Raw genomic sequence first — 18,292 nt, forward strand, 5'->3', positions numbered from 1 at the left:
TAAACTTGTGTTACATTTTATGTAAATTAGTATGATTCATTGTCAGTAATGCTGTTACAGTGTTTGCAATTAATTTGCATAACCACTTAAATCTGTAACGAACGTACCTGTGCAGATAACGAGGATCGTTCTCAGTATGTACTCAGCAATCGTTTTGCGGGAACCGAAACGATGTTTTGTTGCCTTCCAGATGATCTCGAAGGGCACGTAGAACTGCAGTGAGTATGTGAAGAAAATTGCCACCGCTATCATGACCTTAACTGACTGGGCCAGACTGTAACAAAACCGCACTAAAGATGGACCTCCATAGTTGGTTCCATTGGCATTTTGTCACTTCATTGTATCTTGATGTAAAATGTGATACAGTGACATCCAACAATGATTTGTGTTTGTATTCAGTACAAATTTATTTTTATACTCAGATCACTAATTTCTGTGTACTATTTGAAGTTTAAGGTGATTCCTCAGCTGTGTATGTAATAACTGTTTACACTATATGTTGCTGGCAAGTGTCCTGAGGAAGTGCTGTAAATTTAATATTGTTTTCAAGCTAAGAAAGTTGGCGTCAGATAATATTTAAGCACTTTGGACAAATAATAGACATTGTGACATTAGATGGTATTAAAAATAATGTAGAACAATAATATAAAACCATACTGACTCTGAATTAATACTCACACTTCTTCTGTTGGCAAGTTCAGTGTTATGCTGCCTTCAGTCTTATCACCATATTTAAGGTAGCCAAAGAAGCCGACAGCTGTGTAAAGGGACACTACAACTGCCATACCAATATTGAGCACACCTGGGCAGCCAATAAAATGTGTCGGTGTCTTCATACTGTTTTCAAGTGGCATTACCTGCAAAAAGATATTCAAATTAAATAAACAAAATTAAGAATTGGTCTTAAGATAAAGCGTAATGTAGTACAAATATTATGGACAATGTTGCTAAGCTTTTCGACAATATCCTCCTTCAGAGACAACTAATACAGTAAACATACACAAATGTGGCTACATTGTCCCAGCTCTGCTGCTTAACTGAGGTGTTGAGTTGTGTCGGGTCCAGTGGGAGGAAGGGAAAGCAGGCAGGGAGCAGTGGAAGGGCAGGTGCTGCATGTTGGGAGGGAGAGGTAATGAAAGAACATGATAGGGATGTGGAAGTAGTGAGTTTCCTTTGGTCCAGGTGACAGAAGTGTTGTGTGACACATGATGAAGTGGTTTCATGGATTGTGACTTAGACAGGGAGGTAGAACAGAGGAAGATAGAAGCTGCAGAGAAATGAGTGTAATTGTAGACTCAAAAAAACTGAGGCATGGGGACGGTACATCATTTGTCCCATATATATGGCTGCATATATATAATGAATAAAAGTACAAGTACTTTGAACTATGAGAAGAGACTGCGACAGTCATTAAGAAACTAGTCTACTGATGTTTATATACAAGTCATATAAAATACCAGAAGCTGTTCGTGTAATATGAATAGGTCAATGGATCATCCATCAACGCTGTCTCATTACTTTGCTGAGTATTACAGATAAGCAAAATATATTGCAACTACTACAGTGAGAGAAAGTACTTTCTATACATGTGTATGAATGTCTGAAATCAGACATTAGTTGAGTACTTTAGAGAATCATTCAGAATGAAGGTGAGTGAGTCAAACATTAAAACATTAACACTAAGCCTGGTGTGCAAAAACCAAGCTACTGTGAAAGTCAATGACACAGTTGTCAGAATCATAAAAACAACTGTGCAAATAATGTATATCCTGATTGAGCTTAAAATCTTAAAATGTCTCATTAATTTGAATACTGCTCTATATTTAAATCAAATTGAATGTATCCTATAAAAGAGGTTAATGCAGAAGATATCCATTTTTAACTGTTAGTATTTTTCATTAGTTGACAATAAGAGTTAACATTTATTTAACATTAAAACCACACATAAATTGTTGATTGTGTCCACATACCACTCCTATTCCTTCCAAGGCAAAAATGGCAGTTCCAAAAAACAATGGTAGCTGTCCCCATGAGGAAAAATTAGGAAGGCCACTGTTGGTGATGGAAGGCAGATCACTGAAGATGTAGTAGAAGGTAATTCCTAATCCAATACTGATCAGTATGTTTGCCAGCATTGAGAAAGGAGAGAGGTATTTCAGATTTCGAACCCAGTTGATTAGGATCAGTACAGGAGCCATTATCAGCATGTAGTACTGAATAGGCCACTCTGCCTCTGAGTAGAAATCAACAACCTATGACAGAAAGAGAAGCAGTTACAACCAACAAATAAACAAAAAAATGGCTCTGAGCACTATGGGACTTAACAGCTGAGGTCATCAGTCCCCTAGAACTTAGAACTACTTAAACCTAACTAACCTAAGTACAGCACACACATCCGTGCCCGAGGCAGGATTCAAACCTGCGACTGTAGCGGTCACACGGTTCCAGACTGAAGCGCCTAGAACTGCTCAGCCACCACAGCCAGCACAAATAAACAGTTCAAACAGTTCATTATTTTTGTGAATACCCTCTGTGTCGTCAGTTTTTCTTCAGATAACAACAGCTACATATATAACTACTTTAGTATTAAAGGAGACCACTCACCAAAAAGCAGAAGCATTGAATTGTTGATAGGCATACACAAAAGAAGGAATACTTGCTAGCTTCCAGAATTATCCTTTAAAGGCCTAGAGTAAAATACACAAACACACACACTCACGAACATGGATACATGCCCTATGCCCGGCGCCATGGAGGGGCATAGGCATGGATATATCAGCATAACAAGCATTTTTGCTACGTAACAAGCACTAAATTGTTGGATTCAGTGACTGATGTGAAACTGCATTGTACTTAATCTGAATGACATCACCTGTGAAACACATTTAAAAAATGTTGCCCTATGCCCGGCGCCATGGAGGGGCATAGGCATGGATATATCAGCATAACAAGCATTTTTGCTACGTAACAAGCAATAAATTGTTGGATTCAGTGACTGATGTGAAACTGCATTGTACTTAATCTGAATGACATCACCTGTGAAACACATTAAAAAAAATGTATTTCGTGGCTTGAGAGGATTTATTAATTGCATTCTAAAGATATTAATCTGATCTGGCTTCATGAAAACTGTAGTGGTAAATTACCAACCAAACTAAATAAATGGTCTTGGACAACATGTTAGTAGGAAGCCTAAAAAATTTTTGATTCAAATTTATCTTCTAAATATGTCAGGATTTGCCTGAAGATGTAAATCAAGTGTACAGAGTAAATTACTATAGGTGATATAAGTCACAATGAATTACACAAAAAGGCAACAAAATGTGTCCTCATATCACAATTTTTCTGTGTTTTCACTTTGAAACTGGAATAATTGTGTACACGCAAGCAAGAATCATACGGAATTCTATAGAGGCAACAAAATTACCATGTTTATCATTATGCCTTCTACATACCATCTGTTTAAAAAAAGGTCAACGGTGCCTATTTAATTATTTCTGCCCTTCATGTAACTGTTGCAGATTTGCTTAGTCACTGTTCAGTTATTAACAATCAAATGATACTGCATCAGTTCCATTTATTCTGTACACCTCACCCAAAACATATATCTATTTATTTTTATTCATATATTAATTTATTTATCCCCTTTCATCCAGCAAAGTACTTTACATAGTTTACATTAAGTTAATTACAGCACATGTTATAACAAGTCTTGCACCACTTAGAAATAATTATGAGGGTGTGTTGAAGAGTAATACTTCCAAATTTTTATGTGAAAAATCTTAAAGCTTTTTAAATAAAACAAACATTATTAACATTCTCCTTATATATCTATTTTCTGCAGTCCTCTGCCACTAGAGGGCTCTCAATGGTAGCGTGTAACAAGGTGGTGTGTAATGTAACCATGGCAGCGCAAGAAAAACAGCATGTCGTAATCAAGTTTTGAATTCATGTAGTTCATTCATACATGGAGCACTCTCTCCATCAGCATGACAATGCCAAGCACTGTGACATCCATAACAGTCTGATGCCTCATGTTCACTCTCATCTATTGTCCTCCATACAGTCCAGAATTGGCCTCGTCCGATTTTTGTCTGTTTCCAAAACTTAAAGAAAGGGCACCTTTAGGACTTCACTCTGACCTGATGAAGAGGTGCAAGCCAGGGTAAGGCTGCACCTCTGTCAATGAAGTGAAATGTTCCACAACAAAGGTATCAATGAACAGGTCTCTCATTGAGAGAAACATGTTTATTACGAGGATGACTATATTAAAAAATAAGTATGTAAACATGATCTAGAATTTTAATAACACTTGTTTTATTAAAAAAAGCATTAAGATTTTTCATGTAACACTTTTAAGTGTATTACATAAATAGTGGTAACAATAGCTACCATAAATAGTAAAAAGAGATTTTATATAATTTCCTGGAAAGTAAAACAACAAAGACAAATTATAAGGGGGTAGATGTAAACTGAAAACTCTGGATATTGGTAGCAATGAATGTTGGGGGAGATGTTGGGGAGGGAGATAAAAAGGAACATCCAGAATGAGGGGTGGGGGTGGAGAAAGAAGCATGAGTGAATAAAACATGAAAATGGAAATAAAGATAGCCAGGAGAAGATGGAAGCACTTGCTTTACTGTTTAACAGAGATAAATTGGCCACATCATGCACTGAGATCACTTAAGAAATTTTTAGGCCTCAGATTTTACACGTAAGTAACGTGGTCAACAGATACACATAACAGTTACACAATGCCAGCGTGTTATATAAAATTTGTTAAGTCTAACTAATTTCTTACCTGTTTAATATTTTTTGCAACAAAAACAATGTAGACACAGCAGCATCCTATTAAATCAATCACCAGGAATGTGTTTATGCAGCCCCTGAAAGAAAAACAATTTCATAGATTTTCAGGAAATAGATACCTTGTGTTACAGTATTGTTGTAAACTATACTTTGTAACGGAACATATTAAAGGTTTACTTTAATGAAGTATGCGATCCCTTCCAAATTCAACCAGTTTAACGAGTATTTATGATTATAGAAAAGTTATTGTGTATGTTAACAATGATTGCACAACATGTCTCCATAAACAGTCAACCCATTAAATTATACTGAATAACTGACCCACACAAAAGTTAATATCACTTGATCACTGATACAGCAAATGTCATCATGTAAAAACACTAAGTTCATCTTAAATAATTAATATGAAGTACGAAAAATAGTGGCCAACTTCGGTATTTTGGATCTCCTTAAATAAAAATCACCCAGTGAAACTTATTTGTTCACTAGGAGCGTTTTCACTCAGTATTCACGTAATCAATCCTATTTTAGACGAAAACCAATGTAATTCTTAATAATTCATGTTACTTACTTATTTATGCAAATTAGAGAAGTCAATTGACAAACTTCTAAAAAACGGCCTTTTTGTAACAAAGAATTATTCTGTCAAGTCAACAAATCTGTCTGTCATTTTAATAACATGTTAAATTATGTCACTCGATGCAAATTAATAACTTTTCTGCACAAATTATGATAACAGATGTACATGTGACTTATAAACTATATCTCTTTTTAGTAGTTCTTTGACAATATTATAAATACAGGCAGTCGGAATGTCACTTTGGTAAAGTGTGTTTCTGTGTTATTGTTTGAGATGGATAAACAATGCAAAGAACATGTAAAGGAAGTACTACTTTGTGTTGTGTTATGATCTTTGGTGGACAGTGGAATTAAGATGGCCACCAAAGTAATAAATATTTGATGTTTACATAGGTGTTGGTTTCGCTCGTTCTTTATCATCAAAAGCACATAAAAAACACGGGACCTCCTGTTTTTAACCCTAGACAACCAGATTTAGAGCCAGCATCAGCATCGAGACACAGCAGCGATCCAGCAAGCAGCAGCGATTACTACAATGCATTTTAATGGCGCCAACCTAACATCAAGTGCTAACAAGCTCCGTAAATGGGAGTGAAATAGTGCGATTACAGTAATTAGCAATATCAACGAAAAAGGCGGACCATTACAACTTCAATGCAAATAATCTTTTTAATTTGGCTGCCAATAACTGTGTAATTAAAGTGCGAAAATACAGAACAACACTTTGAAAAATTTGTGAATGTAGCATGTCTGTTTTACATATTTCAGTATCCAAATTGAATATAGTATTTTTTTAATATTTCATTTTTCTGACAAAAAAGTTATTTAATTTTTTATGATAAATATGTGCACTCACGCTGCAATTCCTGAAAACTTCTGCAAAACTGGTGGTCCTGTCAAAAATGCTGCTTCAGCTACTTCAGAGAAGCCGAGTGTAGGAACTTTGGATCTACGACATAGGATATGCGCGCATTTCACCTGAAAAAGAGGTTTTTGTTATACTTGCTGCAGAAAATAGAGTGTACAGAAGTATCCACTCAGTTCTAATGAACTGCTCAACCATTACATAGCCTGTTCAGAAATTTATGTAAACTGAAGGTAATAAAGACAGGAAATTGCTTTTTGCCTTATAACAACGTGTTTATCAAAGTAATTCTTCCCTTAGGGAGATATAACTAGTTCTACTTATGTCATTGAGACTGAGTTTATCATCAAAATATGCTACAAATGTATATATCTAATTTACAATCTTAATATTAGAAAAATTGTTATTGATTGTTTATATACAAATGAATACTTGTGCAAGTAATCACATGAAATACTCACCAGTATGTGTACACAGTATGTGCAGACAAAACCAACAATGAAAATTGCAACAAGGCCAAACAGGAGACCAGAATTGTAGAATGCCAGAGGCATTGCCAAGATTCCTGATCCAAGACTCCCCTTTAGCAAATGTATTAGTGTCTCACAGTCACTGAAAAAGTTACAAATCACAGAATCTATCAGTGGTCTACAACAGAAATAAGTGAAAAATATTAACAGTTAATAAAATTGAATGTAAATTATGTTCCCAACTTGTGGAGACCTACTAAGCCAGTAGATATGAAAAACATGGAACAAAAATACAATAAAATGTGAACTTTTGTTATAAATAGTTTCCTCAGAGTACTTAGATTAGCATATGACTTTGACTTTTAAAGCATATTATAAGTATGTGAATTAAGTCTTGCTGCTGCAGTCAATAATAATGTCAGAACTGACTGAGAGAAACAAAATTATTATGTACATATTTCTGCTGTGACATGTTCTTTCAGTTTGATCTCATAAAGAGGGCTGGAGATAAAGGAAATCACTATTAAATGAAAGCCTGAGGTTTATGAACTTTTCTTTCATGTTAATATTATTTCAAAATTTATAGACGCAAGTCTACTGCAAAAAATTATGTCAACCCTAGAAGACATGTCAGCAGAGTGCATAACTAAAATAATAGAAACAGTTAAACAATGCTTGCTAGAGATATCATGAGATAAAATATGCACGTGCAGTGGATGATGAAGCAGAGAGCTCATGATAATCACTATTCATAAGAAGCCTTAGAAGAATCTTCATTACACACATAATGTCAGTTTTGATAATATTATTACTCTGGCAAGAAATAAAGAAAACTGCACAGCAACACTTACGTGGTGGGATGTGGATGGTCACGATGCTCAAAGGGGTTATAACCAAGCTCCTCATCATTGGCAGGCTTTTCAACAAGTGGAGTAGTTGATCCAGCAGCAACAGTGATGGGAACATCATTTTTATCACATTTATATCTGTGAAAAAAATGGATAGTTAGCACACTCAAGGGGACTTTAAAACAGATAACATGAATTTGGTATTTCCTGATTGTTACAAATAAATACAACCATGTCTCTGATGACACTTATGTGTATAATGTAAGCCATACAGTGAATTGCAATCTTGGATTGAGCCTCCCACTTATGAGAGTGTTATCTAGATTACTGAAGGACAAACAGTTAAAAATTATACAAGCAAGTTGTGTGACATTGCTGTAACAAATAGTATGTAAAGTAGTGTTAGTGGACAATAGCTAGGATGGATATTGTACAGTTGGTGCCCATGGAAACACAGATCACACTATGAGAGATTGTGATACCAACCAATTCCTACATCAAATATGTGAAGCTTGTAATCATAAATGTAATTAGGATTCTCAACTATCTGAATTAAAATCTTACTGATGAGAATTCTTTTCTAATCCTTTGGGTAATGGATATCTATTTTTAGCCAGCTTCCAAGATCTTAATGAAGTTAGAAACAGATAATACATGAATTTCTGCCACGTCAAGTTAGTTGAAGTTCGATGAATTACATCAGACACATTTATTAAAAGGAGAGAAAAAAATCACTAACTTAATAGAGTGTGAGTTCTTGATGAAAACAAGTTCAGAACATGTTGTGGCAGACACTGATTGCTTATAAAGATAGATGTGTAAATTACATGTATGGTCAGACACACGTATGACACAAAGTGGAATTCAGTACATATGTTATGTTTTGTCAGTAACATAATTAATTTTGTTTTCAGCTCTCCTGCCATGTGTTGCCTGTAGGTAACTAGCATCCTTGTTTTCATTTTTTTTATAGTCTGTTTTTCAGTTAGAGTGACTGAAATATCATTGATTGCTTTTTTAAATTCTAGCTTATCAATGCTGTATCTAGCATCTCCCTCTTCAGGTGACTCTATTTGACTTGAAACCACATTTTTCCTTTAATGCTTTAGTAAATTTGTTTTAAATTCTCTATGAGTCAGCCAAACTAATAGATCAACCACTACCAGTTAGTTTGAGATGTATTTACACAGTCTGTATTTTACCAGATCCTATGGTAATATTTACTTACATCTTTGCATTTGATCAAACATACTACATTTTTTATACTCTGAAACATGAAGACTGTTTCTTTAAGTTTACTTCATATGAGCACATTACTTACTTGTTAAGAACAAGGTCTGCGAGTTCTGTTCGACAGCCTCTCTTCTTGGAATCATATTCAGTGATTATAGGTCGCAGGTTGCCTGCCTGTAAAGAGAGAAGTTGGATATGATTAGACAGTACTGCATGTATTGACAAAAATTATGTTGATAGCAATTAATGCCCCCTACTGCATTGTGTGTCTCAGGTAACTTACTTAATTGATACCTTATTGCCAAACTTCTCAGACAATGGCCACATATTGCTTTTGGAGGAAACAGTGAATGTACTGCGAGTGCTCGACTGATGATAAGTCCTAGTACACTGATCAGGAGACACATTTCCGGTGAATCTCTGATGAAATCCCTTTTAACTCATCCTCTTATTAGGTGAGTGGCCATTCTCGATTTGTTGCCTTCATTCACATCTGCATCTCATAAACAGTCCAAAATTTTACAAATAGCCTCATGGTGCAGAGGAACTACTCTTGAAATATGATGCCTCTTTAGCTGAAGTTGTCAACCAATGATAACTTGGTGGCACTCAGTTGGGGATAGTTCAACCCATTCCAGAAGGTGAAAGAAAGTTCCTATTGCAGAATTTGGATTGCAAGGGAAAAGTGGTAGTGCCTGATCATAACCTTTTGCAACAATGTCCCGTGTTGAAAATCAAACCTTTCCACAGAGTCTAATAGAATGAGGACATGTAACACTGTAAATTATGATCCATCCCTTGTATAGGGATGGTTGGTAGCCCTCCTTGTACTATTTGAGAGGGATGGGCATGTGCTAGTAGTGAGTTTCATCATGCTTTTGTTCCATACTATGGTCATCAGTAACAATACAAACACCACAATAAAGTGCTCAAGCATGCTTCAAAGTATCAATTTCACACAGATGTGCACTTGATATCATGTAAGATCTGAGGAATGTAATGATAAACCATCTCAAGAAGGAGCTTAATCAGGGCAATGAATTGAGATTCCCACAGTGTCTTCAATGCTTGCTGATCAGTATGGGACTAACTTTGACTATGACTCCACTCAGATTTCCTCCAGCCTGTTTCCATTGCATAACTAGGCAAAACTATGTGGCTGCAACATACTTCTGGCAGTGTACTAACTGACTGACTCCATCATTGAATCCTGAAGGCCACACAATGGAGACTCACCACCATCACTGTCTGCCAACAACTTCAATGGATGCAGTATGGAGAAGTATGGGATCAGTATACTAGTCTCTCAACTATTGTCAGCATTATGACCTTTAGATATATTATTATTTCCTATTTAGGTGGATTCTCACCCTCATGATTGCATCCAGTCCATTCCAGTCCTTCTATTTAAAAAAAATCCCTTGTAAAACCAAAAATCAAAACTAGGTCCTCTACATGATAATCAGACATGTTGATTGCTTCTGAGGTGGACACTGTAATTATTTCTTTAAATGAAAAGTGAAATAGCAATTATACGCTTGTGCCAGACCACATGGTGCTAATTCATGTATGATAAATGTCTATCTTTCCTGTAACTTGCATAATAGTATATATGCTATGAAGGTTCTGATTGCACCATCATAAATTTTTACTAACCCCTAAATTACCATTCAGTCATAGCTTATGCAGTATTTTAGTATTGACAATATCTTTCAAGGATCTAGTTCCCACTGTCATATGTCATAAATTCAAGTTACATTGTGTTTTTGTGGAGATCTTGACAGAGATGAATCAAGAACGTTTTTCAGCACATCATTCAGTGATTAGATTCAACTGACAATTTATCCAAAAATAATGGAAGTTTGGAATTTAGTGACGTAGGCACACCAGCCACCAAAGGACTTGAGATACAGTATCTAGCAGTATCATGAGATACAGTACTTAGCCACCAAGGACTTGAGATACAGTATCTAGCACCAATAATCTGGATCTTCAAAGGCTGAATTTGGATTTGTACAGTTACAAGCATGGAAGTTTCCTTCAGCACCTGACTAGAAGGAAAATGTAGTCTTCTCAAGTTCTTCCTCAGTTGCTAACAGTTGCCTCAGGAGCCCTGTTGACATGCCGTGCAGTCAGACCCTGCCAAGTTTCCAAGAGTTAGCAGAGGCAAAGTCATACCTCTCTGCCAGCAACTGTTAGTAGTGTTAACCAGTTCACTTTATTCCAAGAAGCGCTCTGCCTGTGTGAATGGCGCACTGCTCCACAATATGTGGTCATCACGTGCACTCCCTGGCACCGAGGCGGTGCTCGTCGTGACAGTCGCACTATACCGAATTTTTTGCTAGCCTTTAACTTAACAAATTCTCTCAAAACAGAATATGAACCTATTGACTTCTAAGTACCATTTTCAGTGGCTACAGTTGACATTCTACACAATCATATTTAAAAATTCTTGACCTAAGACATGTCTTTGTCAACTAGAGTTTTAAAAATCTCCTCTCACTACTGTGTACAGATAAAGGTTTTGTAAGCTTACAAAAGTCTTGAGAAAAATGTCAAATTGCTTTACGGAAAATAAGACAGGTCTAACGAGGCTTGTGGAGCACTTCCAGCAGGAATATTTGGCGCAAAGATCAAAACATCATCTTTCAGTTCCTTCCCACTGGTGCCACATTCATCACCATCGTTTAATGCAGTCTCAAGAGCCGTACATACGACTTTTAGTTTTCCACCATCCCTCGTCTGCAGATCATAAATAACGTACAGAAAGCAGAAGCTCTTAATATACGTGCAAATAACCTAAAATCTATTTCATGGACGACAATGCAGAAAAAATTATCGTGAAGGAACTTTGTGCTTCCCGTTCTTGTTAGACTCCTAGGTAAAATACTTCTTCATTCTCGTGGGACTAATAAATTTTTTTCCAAGTCTGTATGAGATCGACGTTCGTGTCAGCAATTACATTTGCATCCGTTGTCACTTCTTCTGAGCTTTCCTGTTAATTATGATATTGCCTGTGTACAAATCTTGGACTTGACCGCCTCTTATCTACTTAGCACCCCAAGCTGCTGCTTGGGTTGGGTCCTCGTTCCACCAATGTGTCATCAGTACTAAGCTGTTAAATGAATTGCGAGTTAGCTCAAACTGTGTGGTAAATGTGTCGTGGCACTGATTCTAGAACATGTCCAGATGCGCCATTCCGTCACGCTGGTGATTTCCTAACTTTGCGTGAAGTGTAGCCAAGTTTGGGACTTGCGCTGATGTCTTGGCAAGAACGGCGTTACGTTTCTCCATTAGACGAAGCGTGTTCTAACAATAACGGTTTTCGGATCTCCCACTGCCTGTTGCGAAATATGCCCTGTCTAGCCGCCGCGACAAGACGGGCGACTCGTGTTCTTTTCAGTCTCCTCTAGCAAATTGTTAAAAAGTTCGTCAGCGGTAGTTCAGATGGTAAAAAGAATTATTTTATCTATCCAAAATATTTCATCCTTGTATTCGAGACGGTACGGACAAATGTTTCGAGCTTCAGCGCAACACATTGTACATAGACCGTAACTTAGGCACGGGAACAATATTCTGCTCAGATTTTGCAAATTTAGTAATTTTGTAAGCAGGTTAATTAGAAATGAAGCATTACTGAAAAATATTACTAAAATTAAGTATGTAGATAAAAATATTGCACACACCAAATTACATGTATCATTGTAGTAAAGAAATCACAAATTGTATAAACTTCCTCAAAAAAATCTTACTGTTTATGGCTGCTAATGAACATCCGTTTTAGTAAGACGTATAATAAAGAACAAATTTTATTTGCTCCTCATAAATTATCAATATTGTTTAGTTATAAAAGAGCGGTGCTGAAATTAGCTGTTGAGAAAATATCACTTTCCAGGAACTATTTGTGTGTGTGTGTGTGTTTATAATTTTATTTTGCGTTTCCTTGCTTCAAGCGAAGAAAACTCACCGATTAAGTCACTGACTTAAGCTTAGGAGTTGTGTATCAAACTCGTATTCAATCGACAATGTAGCTAAATCTGACAGTCTGCTTCAACGAATACTTACTGCATTCACAAGATGATGCTGTTACTGGCATTGTCGTAAATATCTTCAAAGTCATTTCAGTTTTGGATCAGCGTCTCTCAACCGTAACTTAAATCTTAAACCGCTCTTTTTTTTTTTTTTTTTTAATCAGTTTTTGCGCTTCCTCTGTGGCTGCATTGTTGGCGGGAGCCTGTTTCGCCAGCCCCTCGTGCAAAGGGAGACAGAAAGACCGTACCAGTTTTTTTTTTTTAAACTTCTTGCATGAAAACATCAGCGTCATTCCTAGGAGCGCTTAGTGCTCGGTTAACTAAGAACCATTATGGCGTCACGTTCGGTCGGCAAACCTGACCCTGCATTGTTTGCCAATCCACACCTGCCTGCTACGTTGCCAGAACAAGATGTAAACAAGTCTGTAGCGGCATTCTGAATTTTGCAATCTCCCTAGCGCACTACCGTGTTTGGTAAGACAGCTGGACGACACGAGAGCGGTGTTGTTTAAGTTGGGAGGGTGAAAGGCGCAAACCATTTACTTATCATAATTTCGTAATTGGGCGTTCGAGCACTATAAAAGACATTTGTTAGACAATGGATCGCGCTCTGGGTTACGGTAAACGTCTGCAGACTAGCCAACAATTTTTTTCGATGAGGCATCGGATAATTCAGAGCAGTTATTTATTTATACTGTAGACTTCTCTTTAATATGTGTCGGTTGGATCTAAATGTGCCAGTATATTGCTATACTTGAAAGACTTGGTTAAGCCAGTTGACTCTTGCTGGAAAAGATCGGAGTAAATTTAGCAACTTGGTAACTTAAGGTTTTAGTGATATCTGCATGTGATTCTTCACTTCAGCCAGTGATTCATCTGCTGCGATGTTGCTGTCGATGAGATATTAAGCCCGACAAAAAATAAACAGCTTCTCAGTAAAGAGCCACTGCCATGTATTTCGTGACAGTGTTTGCTAGTTTTCACTTTGTTGCCGTCATTATTCGCACTGGCTAGGTAAGCATTACAGCTGAACTTTACTCACAGAGTTTAGCCTCGCAGAGGTTTTGACGGAATTAAACAAGTAGCGGGTGCATATATCCTTTTATATACATAATATCAGTAGAGGTATGTATGACTGTAATAGTCTTTCGAGCCGTGTAAGAGCTTTTGCGCGCAGAAAGCTCAGTCACAGATAAAGGAAAGATATGTTCACTTCTTCCTCTGTACATCAACCCATGGAATGAATGTCCAGGAAGTTCTCTTTCGAGTTTAGTGAACAGAATTTGTCTGTCTTAGTAGTTATTAAGACATTTAAAAAGCTATGAATATTCCTGTCGTATCACATTATTGTCTGGCAGAACCCCAGGCAAGTTTAGCCTCCAAATTGGAAACCTTGCCACGCATAGTGGCTTTCTGCCTTCAGACAGTACGAGTGTTATGTCCCGGTGAGTGTAGCGTTTTGGTGTATGTGAAAATAACATCTGGATTTTAATGGGCAGTCTGATGATCAGGAACTGCAAGACACCATCTCTCCTCAACTTGCTGGCTAAGTACATTTGTTCCAACACCATGATTCGAAGCAGCGCATGTTAGCAAGCTTGGCTATGAAAGCGGGTTTCTTTTTGTCAAATAGCAGCGATTTTGGTGTAACTGTGTTACTACAGTCCGCTGTTTCTCCACGAGAAATGTTCTCAAAAATTACTTTTGAACTGAAATTTCTTCTCCCATGTCGCTGTTAACTCCCGTTACAATCTACAGGATGTTCTAGAAGTCACACTCCCGACTTGCCGCCTTCGCTCAATCTATTGAGTAGTTTCCTATGAAATCCACTCACAAAAGAGCAGCAGAACTTCAAGTATCGCGGCCAGCAAGGCACGATTACGGTAGATACAAATTTAAAAATGGAAGGTAGTGAGGGCCGAACTTTGGTTGCAAATTTCGAAATGTCGAGTCTCGCTCAAGAGTGTTATTTTCTGACGAATTTGGGATGTATCACTGTTTGCTTGGGAGGGGTGTGGTTTTCTGATCTAAGGAAAATCCCTATTATGTGCAAGAGCCGGAAAAAAACGCCCCATGTCAACACAATGCCTGTTCGGACCATATTTCTTTTAAGGACACTTGAACAGAAATTTGTATTTGCACAAGTCGCCAACGTAGTTCATTACTTCAGCTCGAAGACATGGGAATCACTAATGATGTGTGTCTACAGCGGGATGAAGCTCCAGCACACTTTGCTATTTAGTTGCGGGAGCTTCTTGATGAACAATTTCCAGACTACTGGATCGGGCAAAGTTCAGCAGCATCTCCAGCGCCAGTGAAACGACCACCATGAAGTCTTGACCTCACCACGCCGGCCGACTCATTATGGAGAATAATCAAGTGCCATGTGGCTCACCGTTGGCAAGACTTGTGAAGAACTGAGCAAAAGTGTTGTGGAAACCTTTCGAATCGAAACTCATAACACCATCCACAAGATGTCGAAAAAGACACGGAAGGCATAGATCTCTGTGGAAAGCATGGTAGTGGACATACAGAATCGCAGGATACAGTCATAGAGTAAATATCTCTGGAGTGAGCATTGCGTTCTGCGCATGTTGTCAACATTAAACCAGGATTGTCACGTGATCTCGGGACTTCGCTGTGCCTGTGTGCTTTCTGCAGCGCTTTAAGTTTATAATACCAAGAGTTTTTGTTGTGTTTCACCGTTTGTTGATTGTGTAATAGCGATGGTGAATTACGTTGTTGCCACGGATGCAAAGAAAAATATATGAAAGGAGGGATAGTAACTTTTTATGGGTACATTCCATATAGCTCTAATTATAGTTTTCATTTTAGTAAGAGACACTGTATACGTTTAAAAATTTCGAGACGCATTATAATTAAGACTTGATTCTGTAGACCTATTTTTCTACGATTTTATGACCATATAATAGATATTACGGCTCGTACAAAGGCTTACAAACAATCGCTTCCTCTCGTAAATTTGCTAGTGGAACAGGAAAGGGAAAGGTTAGTTGTTTCAGTAAATACTATCCTCCATGCATTTATCAGCGACTTGTCAATTATGTATATAGATTACTCCGTCTGCTATTTATTTAATGAACTGGGAGCAAGTACTTAAAACGCGTTTAATAAATACCTCAAAGTGCCACCAGTAAGAAAAATTGTGCTTTAGGTCGCAAAAACGAGAAAATAAATACGCAGAAATACAAGAAAAAAGGGCGAATTAGCAGGGATATAATCGCTAATGTGTGGTAAATTCGGTGTTTTTCGGACACTTGCGAAAGTACTAACGTACTGTCAAGTCGTTTTGGAAGACTATCACTGCAAAAATGTACTTCAGGCTCTGTAATACTATAAAGTGCGGTATCATACCAAAAACTACCAAAAATCGAGTGCATCTGAACTATGACACCTATCGCAAAGAAGCTGAATGTAATATCACTTGCCCTTAAAAGTTACGTAGCTGGTTTATTCCCGGTATCAAATGGTTACTGTTAAAATGTCTGCGCAACATATATAAATAATCCACGACACGTATGAAAAGAATCCGTCTGTACTAGGGATGTAGTGACATTCTAAATATACAGGGCGCTATACGAACAAACACACGACGTCCCGAGATCACGTGACCAAGCCGGCAATGTATGTTGACAACACAAAATCTGTTCTGCGCATGTGAGTGCTCACTCCAGAGATATTTGCTCTATGGATACAGTACATGGTTTTTATTACTCCATTATGCTGGGTAGTTATCACTGTAGTGCATCTCCTCACAGAGGTCCAGAGTGAGCTGTAATTATCGTGTGGCAAACAAATTTGGCAGATGTGCTAGTGTGTTAATGCGAGACCGATTTACGCTGGAAAAAAATTAGTTCCAATTTTAGCCACCAGGTGCAAATCTGGCGCTGTACACCATCTCGTCGACGTCTCTGGTGCTCGTATTGGGCAAACTGTGCAAGCACTGGTTACCTAATAACAAAATCAACCTTATGCCTTTGTCACTTGTTTGTACTTTTCTTCATACGTCAATGGAAACATTTCTATAATTGGGACTACAGTTTTCCCAGCGTAGGTCAGATCCGCATTATCGCATTAAAATATCTACCAAGTTTCGCTGCCATACAATAATTACAGCCCAAATTGGACTTCTGCGAGTGATTGCACTCGATAACCAACTGGCAAGAATATACTGGTTTGACCTAGTGGTACAAGAACTTCTCGGATACACGGCACTTATCCAGCTTTTATTACCGTGTATGTTACGGGACGCTTTGATGAGATGAGTGCGTGATAGACTTGCGCAATGCGGCGAGGCTCTTCCCACGAAGCTGCAAACGAGTCCCGAAGGCTGGCCACGGCGTCAGGCAGGGATCGCGTGGATGTGGCCCATTGCGGTAATGGTCAACATCCCCCGCGACGGCTTCAAGTGGCTCAAGTACCCACCAAGGACGGCCAATTGCGGATCGCGAGCTGCACTCCCTTGTCACCTGCCTGGGGGGGGGGGGGGGGGGGGTGACAGCGAGGTCGCGATCGCTTTTGTATTTTTAGCTCCCGCTGCTCTGATTGCTACCAGCTACGTCATGCTAGCGCCGTCGCTATCGGGTGCGTTGACTCGCACAGTGTGGAGCCTAACTTTGTGTCAGTTGTTAACAATTGTAACTGCTTTTTGAAAGTGGTAGCCGGACCTTTTTCTTATTCCTTGTGGATAAATCTATCTCTGGTCGGATATAGACATGGCAAGCATATGGTCGTCCTGTGGCTGCAGCCATTATTGTTACACTACTATCATGGATCATACTTCAGAGGCCAATCTCTCTTTTGACACACCTGTCTCAATATAAGCTCAATATGTGGATCTGATCGTCCTATAACAAACCCTACTCCTTGTCTTTTCAGGATTTACGCATCGATCAATGCACTGTATGTTGTTTAAAAAATTCTTTTACTGCCTTTGTGTTGAAGCGCAGGTATCCAAACGACGTCTAAGTAAACAGTTGGTAGAGGAGGTGAAGAGATCCTACAGGCAGAGGGTGGGTAGTCCCTCACGTACAATTCGTAATTACGTGGTTCTCTAGATAGGCTTACGTATCTTTGGAAGTACTCGTACGTCTAAACTGGCACTGCTAAAAGTTTTATCGAACATTCGCTTGTTCACTTTGCTGCTACAAAAACCTCTGTTGAAGTTTTTAAATAATTCTAGATAATTTTTTTACGGGACAGTTTTATGAAAATCTTATTTCGTTTTCTATTAGTAGTCTACTTTTGCTCCTTACAAAAAAGAAAATGTTGTTACCAATAAAACTGAAGATAGAGCTAAGCTGAGTAATCAAGCGGTATAAAAATAATGCAGCTAGGAACTCGTATTACGACATTGTATTATTTGGTATTAAATTCAAGCAATGTTCAGTTTAGTGGAAAAATAGAGAGCACACAGCATAATTTTTAATTGTCGGT

The 18,292-nt window shown here is 38.0% G+C and overlaps 1 protein-coding gene across 1 annotated transcript in view; it reads right to left on the minus strand.

Annotated features, from left to right (window-relative positions):
* Nucleotides 1–18,292, minus strand: part of LOC126260494 (proton-coupled amino acid transporter-like protein pathetic) — a 112,605-nt gene that overhangs the window by 6,282 nt on the left and 88,031 nt on the right. Inside the window, exons 4-11 of the mRNA XM_049957823.1 lie at nt 8,893–9,023; nt 7,575–7,709; nt 6,715–6,865; nt 6,245–6,366; nt 4,802–4,886; nt 1,971–2,252; nt 679–857; nt 108–274 (exon numbers count right to left, since the gene is read on the minus strand). Coding sequence (XP_049813780.1) covers nt 108–274; nt 679–857; nt 1,971–2,252; nt 4,802–4,886; nt 6,245–6,366; nt 6,715–6,865; nt 7,575–7,709; nt 8,893–9,023 — 1,252 coding nt within the window. The remainder of the gene's footprint in view (nt 1–107; nt 275–678; nt 858–1,970; nt 2,253–4,801; nt 4,887–6,244; nt 6,367–6,714; nt 6,866–7,574; nt 7,710–8,892; nt 9,024–18,292) is intronic.

The sequence above is a fragment of the Schistocerca nitens genome, chromosome 5 (genome assembly GCF_023898315.1).
Source record: "Schistocerca nitens isolate TAMUIC-IGC-003100 chromosome 5, iqSchNite1.1, whole genome shotgun sequence".
Classification (NCBI taxonomy): domain Eukaryota; kingdom Metazoa; phylum Arthropoda; class Insecta; order Orthoptera; family Acrididae; genus Schistocerca; species Schistocerca nitens.